Below are 11523 nucleotides of genomic sequence, written 5' to 3'. Positions count from 1 at the left end.
TTATAGCCCAGGCTGATCTCGAACTCGCAACGAACCTCTTGCCTCAGCCTCACGAGTGCTGGGATTACAAGTGTGCCCCACCACGCCGGACCTTTTTCATTTTCTTAAGGTTGTGTTTGAAAAAGAAGCTTACAAAATTGATGAAGTTATATTTATCCTTTGTTTGTGGTTTGTTGGTTTTTATGTTCTAGGATTATTTTATATTCACTGGTCACAAAGATTTCGTCCTGTGTTTCCTGTGTTTGTCTTTTATGTTTAGATTTTTGGATCATTTCAAGTTAATTTTTATGTGTGGTATGAAGTATGAGTTGAGGTTCATTTCTTTGTGGATAAGCCAGTCATTTCAACACTATTTGCTGAAGAGACTGTCCTTTCTCTATTGATTTACTCAGTTATTTTGTCAAAAAATCGCTTGGCCCAGAGGTGAGTGGATCTATTTCTAGGCTCTCCAGTTATTTCCACTGATTTGTATGTCTTTCCTTAACTTTGCCTTGTTGTAAGATTCAAAATCATCCTGTGGAAATTTTCTAATTTGTCCTCTTTCACATTTGATTTTGGCTCTTTTAGGTCCTTTTCATTTCTACAGCAATTTTGGAATCAGCTTGTCAGATTCTACAAAGAAGAGCATGATTACCACAGTTTTTTGTTTGTTGTTGAATATTACTGACCACTTGGGTTTTCTCTTTTGTATTGGTAGGCAGTTCATTTCCTTATGGGAATGGCTGAGCCTTCTGTGAGGCGTGTTGCGAAGTATTTTTAGAGCACGTCTGGAGCAGCCTTTGCCCGGAGCTCTCTTAGCCTAACCACTAAAGCGTAATTCTTCTGGGTTCTCTGATTGACTTGGGCGTGCAGTGAGATCTCTTTTTGGCTTGCGGAACTCTGTTGCCCTCTCGCCCTGTGCGAGCTCTGCCGTTTCCCCTACAGCTTCCGTAGTTGTTCTTTGTGGCTATCGTGGCCCTGGGAAGTTTCAGCCAGCGTGAGTTGCAGGTGAATACCCAAGGTGGGGCTGTGGGCGTGTTCAGCCGTGTATCTCCACCTCGAGTAGTCTGCTGCTCTGAACGCTGATGTCGGTGACATCACCATTTTCTTGGGTTTCTTTTCCTGCTGTGTTATTTGGAAATTGCTTCTTGGTTGAAAGCTGGGTGAACATAACCTTCACCTTGTTTGGTTCCCTTTGCAGTATCACAGTTCTACAAGCCTGTTGTCCTGCTATCCCTATTGGGAGGCCTAGATCTCTGGCAGTTATTGCTTCATGCCCAGAATCAGAAAGTTTGAAGACAAGTTTTTAAATAATTGGCACTGGAACAATTATATAGTCATTTGGGAAAAAAAGCTAAACTGATTATAACATACATCTGAATCAGTTTAACTTCTAGTGGATCAGACATTTGAATGTCAAAAATGAAACCATACAAATACTAAGAGAGCGTAGGTGAATTCCTGTATAACTTACATATAGGGAAAGGCTACCTAACTAGGATTCAAATTTTAGAGGCAGTAAAATCAAAATGTGATAAATTTGACCACCTTAAAAAAAATGTGTTGCTAAAAAGGCTAATGTTTTAAACTGAGAGCATTGGTAACATATAACACAGGTAATGGGTATTAGCCCTGATAAAACCCTTAAAAATTTGAGAGAAAAAAAAATTTGAGAAGAGAAGGCAAAAATCATGAAAAGTGACAAAAGCATGAATAGACAATTACAAAACAGGGAGAGATGGCCTTTAAGAATATGAGAAGGCACACACCCCTAATCCCAGCTGCTCAGGAAACTGAGGCAGGTTGGAGCCTAGCCTGGGCAACTTAGAACTTGTCCTCAAATTTAAAAAAGAGGGGTGTGTGTGCATGTGTGCGTGTGTGCATGTGTGCACGTGCGCACTGCGGTTGTGACTTGGTGCTAGCGCTTTTGCCCAGCATGTGAAGCCTGGTGTTCAGTGTTAGTATGTATTGAGAAAAACGTGCAGCCGCAGTCAGGGATCAGAGCAGAGCCAGGGGAGGACACTGAGTGAGCCTTCCTTATCCTCCGTGTGGTGGTACGTTTCGTTGGCGAGATTGCGAGGACATTCACGTATTTTTAGAGGGGAGTTTGGCAGGGGCCAGCTAAACTGCAGTGTGCTCACCTTTGGAGAGATCCTTCCTTTCTAGCAGTTTAGCGTAACTATAGCACTATGAAAACACGTAAGCGCAGAGGTGTTAGTTACAAAAGTGTTTGTTAGGAACAGCCTGAGAGCGGTTGAATAATCTTGGATACATCCATACAGTGGAATGCCTGCTACAGCAGATTTTGAAATAGATTTTACTTTTAAGAACAGATTTATTTATTTATTTTTGAGTCAGGATTTCTCTATGCAGTTCAGGGTGGCCTTAAACTCACTATATATCCCAGGTTGGCCTCGAACTCTTGGTGATCTTCCTGTCTCAGCCTCCAGAATGCTGGGATTACAGTTTCAGATTTACAAACAAATTGTGAATGTAGTGGGGAGTTCTCATTATAGCCTGTACCTGATAACTGCTATTAATACATTAGTAGGGTACATTTGTGACAGTTAATGAACCAGTACAAATATATATATCATTAATTAAAATACATCCTTTATTCAGTTAGGTGTTTGCTTTGTGTCCTTTCTTTATTACTGGATTCCAGTAAAATAGTGGTTGTTACTCTTCAAGGCTGTTCTTGGTTCTGATAGTTTCTTTGGTTCTGATGACTTTGATTATCTTGAGGCTTAATGTTCAGGTATTTTGTAGGATGCTCCTCTGTTTGATCTTGTCTTAGGTTTTTCTTACCGTAGCGTGATTTGGGAGGAAGATCACAAAGGGAGCGTACCCTTTTCATCGCGCACGATGACTGAGGCTGATGCAGTGACATAATTTATCATCGTTAATGTTGACCTTGACTACCTGACTGAGGTGGTATCTGTCAGGTTCTGTGATTAAAAGTCACTCTCTTCCTCAGTTTCCGAGCTCTTTGGAAGGAAGTCACCGTGCGCAGCCCACGTGGGAGGAGTGGGGAGCTATACTCTTTCTCCTTGAAGGTGGAGAGTCTGCTCAGTGTTTTTGGATTTCTCCTGAAGACTTGTCTTTTCTCACCCATTCATTTACTTATGTCAGTGTGGGTTCCTGGATTTGTTTTCTATTTTGTGTTATAACACAGTACTTCTTTATTTTGTTGCTCACACTGTTCTAGATTTGTCCATTTAGAGTCTTCCTTTGGGTCCTCTGTGTAGCTGTTTAAAACAAAAAGTTTCGGGGCTGGGGATTTAGCTCAGTGGCACAGTGCCTGCCTGACAAGTGCAAGGCTGTGAGTTCGATTCCTGGTACTGGAAGAAAAACAAAACAAAAAGTTTCTCTGAACTGACATGGGATGAATTTTAGAATGTATTTAGTGAAAAAGTGGAGGTGTAAAAGAATAGTATCCTAGCATTTGTATAAATAAAGGAAGAAGAGATAAGCAAAACACACTTAGACCTCCTCATCTGTGCAAAAAGAAGATTCACCTGAAGCTGACGGGTTTCATTACCTTCTGAGGTGTAGGTGGGCGCAGAGTCGGGAGCCGGGGAGTGACGCTTGCGTGTGGGCTGTTTCCTCTCCTTTGCCTCCTCACCTGGCCTGGGTTCTCTTGGTCCTTCCCAGCACTCACATGGCACATTTTCTCAGGGCCGCTTTACATCCTTAAGTGTTGTGGAGGACACCAAAGAACTTCTGCCAGTATTTACTGAATTATAAATGAAAGTTAAAAACTTAAAGATTAATTTGCTTTAGTTTCTTTTTTTGTGTGCTGGAAATCGAACTCGGGACCTTCTGCTTCCCAGGTTGGCACTTGTGCCGATGAGCTATATCCCCAGCAAGATTAACTTATTTTAAAATGAAACTTACTGCCTGTTAATTTTCATAGATATTACTCAAAATGTAAAAAGTGGAAAAAGTGGCACTGTGTTTGCATTTTTGCAATTGCTTTTATGTGTGAGTGAATAAAATCCAGCTGAATGCGCCTGTTGGCTTCTGTTTTCAATTTGTTGTGCTATACTTCATGCAGCCTCTGGAAACCTCTGCTGTGCCCTTCCGAGAGAAGGAGAGTGAGCAATGCAAGGCCTTTGGATTGTTAGGAAAATAGTTTTGACCTTGTGTGTCTCCTGCAAAGTCCTGAGAGCTGTGGGCATCCCCGGACTGCACAGCACGTAATGGCAGTTGGTTCATTTTTGTCTCCCCTCCGACCATGTGCAGTGAAGTAGGGCCAGGTCCACCCTCCCCTGCTCTATCCCTAGAGCCTGGGACTTGGTGTAATAGGTTCTCAGCTATGTAGTGACCGATTCACTTGTTCAATCAATTGCTTGGTTGGTTTGGTTCTCTGGAAACAGACATGGGGGATCTGATGTAGAGAGTAGGGGTCTGCCCTTGAGGACAAGAGGCTTGCAGAGCACAGGCATTTTGTACCACTTCCACTGGAGCATTTGCACTTGGCATTTTTTACATAATGTCACTGAAGTATAATTCTCACTTTGGATCAGGAATGGTGAGGTGAAAGGAAATGAGTGTTTGTCTTGGATTTAAAAATAAGATGTGTGTATATGGGGTGATCTCAATAAATGCACTGAAATATTATTTTACATTCTGAAAGTCTAATCTTTTATTTCTACGTGACTAGAAGGAGTGAAATGCATTGTCCGTTTGTTGCTGAGGAAGTGTTTTAGGAGAAATACACAAGAAATATTCATTCTGAAAAGGCTAGTCGATAGCAAATAGGAGATCTGAGACTCTTAAAAGCTTGCCAGAAAAACAGTATTTATTCATTGTGGATCTGAAAAATGCTTTTAAAGTATCAGTAAAGCAGGAAAAAAAAGCGTGAGGCATAGCTTACTAATTATGTGTTGTCTGGTTTCCATGAAAGCCATGATTAGAGACAGAAGGGAAAATGTGCTTATTACAACTACAAGCGCTTACGACATATCATTATAGCGGATCACTGTGATCTGTGACCCACCCTTAAACATTGTGATGTGCAAACCCTAATTATGGCCCCACTGAAATTCAGGGCCTTAACTTCAGCCTTTATTTTAACCTGCTTTAGAGTATTCATACTTTTTGCCATGATAATATTCATAGAATTGGAACCACTGGGAAATTTTAATTTTCATATTTTGAACAGAGGACTTTGTACTTGGGATATAGGTTTTCTTATATTGTAAACTAGTGGCTTATTTATAAGGCCTATACAAGTCACCTAATGAGTGTGTGAGTGTGTGTGTGTCTTTTTTATTTTATTTTCCCAGTATGTCCTGGGTGTTAAACCCAGGGCATTCACACTTAGTTCTATCTACCCCCAGCCCTTTTTTATTTAATTTATTTTTAGGCAGGATCTTACTAAATTGCCTAGGCTAGGATCAAAGTTGCAATCCTGGCTCAGCTTCCCAGAGTGCTGAGATTGTAGGCGTGTTGCATCATGCCCCACTGGTATCTGATGTACTTTGGTGACATTTTGGGTTGACGCAAAGGAGAAAATAGCTCTGGCACCAAGCATTTGAAAGTAACTCTTTGATGGGACAGTGTTTGCAAGAGCAGTAGGTACTCCTCGGTCCTGTCCCGCTGGCTGCACGGTAGCTTGACCCCGCCTCTTCAGTGGAAAATGGGTTATGCTGTGGCTTTAAGGTGTCCCTGAAGAACCAGGTGTGAGAGGATGACTTTTTTATACTCTTGAGACTTTCATGTCAGGAGGCCTTCTTATCAAGGAGGTCTTTTTACTTCTGTTTCTTTTTTAAATTTTTATTTCTACTTGTAAGCGTTTATTCCTCCTTTGCAGGAATGCCGAGGATGAGCTTGTTTATATATTTACACATTGGTTACTTGAGTGACACAGTGGACTCATGTCCATGGTAATAACTATTTAAACTCTGACAGGGATGGTGGCATGTTGTGTACTGTGGGTGAAATATTTTACCCGTTTTCTTCCTTTTAGCACGGCATTCGGAAGTTTTTTGGTCATTGTAATGATCTTGATCGCCAGATGAGAAAATGCTTGAAGAATGAGGTAAGAAAAATGTCAAAGGCTAGCAGTAGTCGTGCCATACATAGAACGTAACATTTTTGAATATTATGTATATTTTTTAAAAATTTTAAAAAAAAATTTTTTTCTGGTACCAGGAATCGAACTCACGACCTCACGCTTGCCAGGCAGGTGCTGTGCTGCTGGGCTAAATCCCCAGCCTGAATATTGTTGTCATTATTAAAGTTTACCCCATTGTGCAGTAGTGAAAATCAACTTAGTGTCTGTCCCCCGTCCCCCCACCCCCCCGCCACCGCATAAAACTGAGAAACGAAAAGTTCCACCAAGGAGAGTTTTAGAATGTTGCTATCCTTTTTCCAAGCACATAAAATTCCTTTGTTGGAAAATTCAAGTTGGATGGATTTTAGGATTTAAGAAACTGCATCTTTGATTAGTAGATGGTGATGAGCTGATGAGTGTGTGACTTATACTTGGAGCCTCAGTTTCCTTCTGTAAAGTGAGGAAGATATAGGTCTTTCAGCCTTCACAGCTTGAGTGTTTTTGTAGTTACGCTGTGTGCAGCCCACAGGGACCTAGTTTTACTTGTTTGGGGCGGCAGTCACCTGAGAGGCTTTCAACTATGACTTGGACTCAGGCAAACAGCCAGAAGACCTTGTGCATTTTCTTTTTTCCCCATGTACCTCTGACCACAGCATTTTAATCCTTTGAAAGAGGTCTCATTTCTATTTTGTATATCAGATGACCAGAACCTTTTAAAATATCTAATAATTAAAAAGAGAAAATACATTATATATGATGACTAAAAATCTGTTTCAATTTTTATTCATATTTTTATTTTTATATTTATGTCTGTTTGGGACAGGGTCTCGCTATGCCGTTCAGGCTGGCCTTAAGCTCACTTTGTAGCCCAGGCTGGTCTACAACCTCCAGCAGTCTTCCTGCCTCAGTCCCCCAAGTGCTGGGATTGCAGTTGTGTGCCACCTCGCCCGGCTTACTTTTCATATTTTTAAACTTCAATTAGTCTCAGATGGAAAGATTTAAATATTTGGAGTTGTATAGCATCTGTATTTCTTCATTTTGTGATTTTTTTTCCTTATTAGAATTTGTTTCCATGTGGCAATACCTAGAATTTTTTTTTTTTTTTTTTTGAGCCAGGGTCTCACTATGTAGTACAGGCAGCCCTTGAACTCGCCTATATAGCCTGACTTTGAACTTACATCGATCCTTCTACCTCAGCCTCTCAAGTGTAGAATTCTTTATTAAAGGTGATAATTTCGTGTCTGCGCATGTGTATATCGTTTAAAGTGAGTTTTGAAAAACGTTATTCCTTTATATATAAAGGCTAGTTCGTTTGGAAACTAGCTCATGGAAAAATAAAGCCCATATTGTTTTATTCGATCTAGCTGCTTTGTTTTTCTTCTTTTGCATATGCTTGTAGTTGCGGTTTTTACCTCTAGTAAGATTTTATATACTTTATATACTGAGGTTTATATACTGAGGATATAGCTTAGTAGTGCAGCATCTGCCTGGCAAGTGTGAGGTCCTGAGTTCGATTTCTCATACCAAAAAAAAGGATTTTTTTTCTCCATATAGTTCAGTAATTTTTGCCATTGCTTTATTGATTAGAACTTCATGTGAAAATTTTTTTCAGCTAGTCCTGAGCTCTATTAGTGACTATTTAGTAGAATGTTGTAGATACTTTATTTTTGTGTTTGTATTCAAGATAGATTTTACATTTTCTCCTCGACTTAGTTTCTTAATTTCTAAGACCTGTGGGTAGTTTTATGTTGGTTCATTACCTCGCTTCTCAGTGTTTCTGTCTGGTCTTTCATCCATTTATCCTCTCATTCTGCGCTCCTTTGTGCTCTCAATGAAGGCTCCTTTGTGCTCTCAATGAAGGCTTCAGCTGCCCTCCTACTTCTCCTTCGTGCGTCCTGTGAGTGCTTCATTCCCTGAAGCTTTTAACCAGAAAAAGGATCTGGCCATTTTTTTCTCAACCGCTCTCTGTACCTTTTTACTGCTTGTATTCTTTTTTCTTCCTTCCTTCCTTCCTTTCTTTCTTTCTTTCTTTCTTTCTTTCTTTCTTTCTTTCTTTCTTTCTTTTTCTTTTTTGGTCTTTTTGAGATAGGGTGTTGCTATGCAGTTCAGGCTGGCCTTGAGTTCACTTTGTAGCCCAGGCTGGTCTTGATCTTGCAACGATCCTCCTGCCTCAGCCTCCCAAGTGCTGGGATTATAGGCGTGTGCCACCACGCCTGTGTTCTTTTTCTTTTTTTTTTCATGTCTATATTCTTCTTATTGAAATAGTTACTAATATTCTGTACCATTCCCTTATGTTCCTCTTGGTATGGCTTTATGGATAATTGACCTTTTATTCTATTTGTATCATTTGATGGAGTTTTGGAAATAACTGTTAATCCTTTTTTGTCCCAGTTCCCCTTTTTTTCAGGGGCTATCTTGACTTCCTATGGAGATGTCTTAAGTATTTTAATTTACTTTAACTTGATCTGTAACACATTTTATTAGCCTGCTCTACAGTATTCTTTGGAAGACTTACCCTTAATAACCTCGGCCTATCCTGATTGGCTGGGACAGATTGCCATCAAGTCCTTTGCTTATGAGTACATATCTCTCCATGTTCTAGAATACGGTTTTGGTCTGTCCCCCTCTTCTCCAATAATTTTCTCTGTGGGTCTGGAGATTTGATCCCAGGGCCTTGGATGTGTTAAGCAGGTGCTTTACTGCTGAGCAACATCCTCAGCCTGCCCGCTTCCCAGTACTGTCTGAGGGTATTTAGTATGACAGAGCGAAAGAATGAGTTTGGTTGAGGGGACATAGTGCTTCATCTGTGGTTTGAAGTAACCTTTTCATGATGAAGAAAGAGTTTGAGAAACTATCATTCAAAAAGATCTGTAGAACCCTTCAGTCAACACCTCTGACCTGGAAAGATCTTAAAGATTGTCCAGCCCTGCTCCTTATGCGGAGGTCCTGGCCCAGAAGAGCGGAGTAACTGGGTCACAGGTGGGGAAATGTTTCCAGTCGAGCCCCTTGCTTACCTTACTCACCAGTTTTGTTTCTGTGGCCTCTCCCTCTGTATCTCTGGCTCCTGAAATATTTTAATGTTCAGGTCTTCATATATGCTCAAGTTTTTTTCTATTTCAGTTTGCTTTTAGTTTTTTCCCTCTCTGCCTAGGGGAAGCTATCCATTCACCTTTAAAATCGGTGTGGTGTTCATATATTGTAAGTACACATGTAAACATATACATACCAAATCATTTATGTTCAAGTGTCTCTGTTTTAGGACTTTTTTTATTTTCTATGGGGTCTTGCTACGTGGTTCAAACTAGCCTTGAGCTCACTGTGTAGCCCAGGCTGGCCTCGAACTCATGGCTCTTCTCCTGCCTCAGACTCCCAAGTGCTGTGACTATTGGTGTGCACCACCACATCTGGCTCAAGTGTCTCTGTTTTAAACATAGTTAATAACCATGTGTTTAAGAAAGTGTAAGTACTTTATCTAAGTGACAGGCTCTGTATTTTCCTGTTAACCTGTTGGCCAGACAGAAAACCTCCAAGGGAAAAACTGCATTTGGACACAGCTGATTGTAGAGTATTAGGGTTTGGGAGAATCAAATCTGTTACCTGTTCATGGTGAAGAAATCCTAGGAAGTTCAGCTGGCTAAAAATTTCTATATTGGGTCGATAGGATAATGTGGTTTACTGAGAGCCTTTTACTTACTAAATTTTTTTTTGTGGTACTGGGAATTGAACCCAGGGCTTTGCAGTGAGCTGCATCCCCAAGCCCCTTGTCCCTTTTGAGACGATCTAGCTATATAGTTTAGGCTGGCCTTGAACCCTTGGTGATCCCCTTGCCTCAGCCTCTAGAGTGCTAGGATTACAGGCATACACCACCACTTCTGGCTGATTACCATTTACTCTTAACATTTATACAGATGGAATATATGACTAGATCATACGAACTAGGCCCATTATCTATGTCGGCCAGGCTATGTCTAGAGCTCTGGGTTTAATTCTAGTTACGCTTTTTAATAGTGGACATTGATGTTATTAAAAGTCACTTTACAGCTTCTCTTAGGAGACAGAAGCTATGTTCTCTGGAAACCATGGTGCTCACCATGATGAAGGGTTGCTCTGTCGTCAGTTTGAAAATTGCAGTAGGAAAGAAGAAACAGAGGACAGTAGAGTTTACAAGGAAGTGCATTTTTGCTCAGTGTGAAGACTTTGGAGCAGGTAGACCTGGCCAACAGTTAAACGGGCCACCTTGCAAGTAGACCTGCTCAGCGGGGCTTCGAGGCCCTTCCTGCACTGTGAGCTTGCGGGCGTGGGCACAGTGCAGCCATCTGCAATCTGCATCAGATGCTTTTTGGGAGGAGAAATTGATTCAACAACTATCTATGCACCTGCTAGGATGTAAGTGCGCTCCCATGTTGGGTAAGGTCGCGTCCTCTAAGGTCCCTGTGTCCAATCTCACATTCAGTGAAATAAAAGACAAAATTTTGTGAGAACATTTATTTAGCTTCACTGATACAAATGATGATACCTACTGTCTGTTTTCTCCTTTTCCTTCCAGTACATGGAAAAGAGAACCAGAAGCAGGGAGCATGGGAATGAGATGCGGAAAAGACTTTTCAATCCTTTAGAGGGATCTGAAAAATAAGTTATTTTTTCACTGGAGAATGACTGAGAGAAGACCTAAGGACTGTTGGTTGGTAGCGGAAAGAACCCTTTCTTATTTGGTCTCCAGAATCCTTTGAGTGGAAAACGACCCGTGAAGAATCGGACTATGGAGGAATATGAAGACCTGGATTCTGAATGTTGAGCAGACGTGTTAGTGCCATCAGTTCTGCCAGCACACACCCGACCTCCTCCATGCCTATTCCCTTTGTCTACATCCATCGAGTAACTTAGCTCCTTAATAAACTAATTTCAGTCATCTTTTTCTCCTGTCTCTTAGACTGTTGTAGAATTGGATTAAAATGGCATTAATAGACTCCCCATTTTGACAACATGATTATAAAGATTAAACATTGATTTCTGACAATGGGACAGTTATGAGGATAAAACACCCACTAGGTCACGGAGAACCTGGGAAAGTCCCAGGTGTATTAACTATGAAAATGTTCCAGTGATTCTGTTTTTAGAGAGCCACTTTCTGAAATATTAAATGCTTATAGTTGGCCCTCTGACCAGGATTGAAACTATGAAAACAGTCCGTCTGTACCGAATGTGTACACACTTCTTTGTCATTGTCTAAACAGTGCAGCATAATAACTACGGAGCATTACGTTTCATTAGGTATCGTAAGTAACCCCAAGAAAAAGTATACAGGAGAGTGTATACAGGTTACCTGCAAATGCTACACCATTAAGGGACTTGAGCAGCTTGGATTTTGGTATCCAAGGAGATCCTGGAACCAAGGGACAACTGAGGAGGTTGCATCTCACTGGCATTGTAGTTGTAGAACCTTGGTTCTTTATTTGGGTGAACGTGCCTACTCTGGGTGCCAG

At 40.9% G+C, this 11523-nt stretch overlaps 1 protein-coding gene across 5 annotated transcripts in view; it reads left to right on the top strand.

Annotated features, from left to right (window-relative positions):
- Positions 1 to 10955, top strand: part of Cmc2 (C-x(9)-C motif containing 2) — a 27757-nt gene extending 16802 nt beyond the window's left edge. For 4 of the 5 annotated variants that reach the window (XM_013507101.1, XM_005409350.2, XM_013507103.1 and 1 more), the window contains 2 exons: positions 5954 to 6025; positions 10587 to 10954. In XM_013507101.1, the coding sequence (XP_013362555.1) occupies positions 5954 to 6025; positions 10587 to 10673 (159 nt within the window). In that variant the 3' untranslated portion in view covers positions 10674 to 10954. Of the gene's footprint in view, positions 1 to 5953; positions 6026 to 10586 lie in introns of all 5 variants that reach the window. The other variant, XM_005409349.2, reaches the window with a different exon arrangement.
- Positions 10956 to 11523: the final 568 nt, after the last annotated feature.

Source organism: Chinchilla lanigera, unplaced genomic scaffold (assembly GCF_000276665.1).
Source record: "Chinchilla lanigera isolate Chin_1 unplaced genomic scaffold, ChiLan1.0 scaffold00121, whole genome shotgun sequence".
NCBI lineage: Eukaryota > Metazoa > Chordata > Mammalia > Rodentia > Chinchillidae > Chinchilla > Chinchilla lanigera.
The sequence above is the reverse complement of the archived record's forward strand: the minus strand, read 5'-3'. Positions and strand labels throughout refer to the sequence as shown.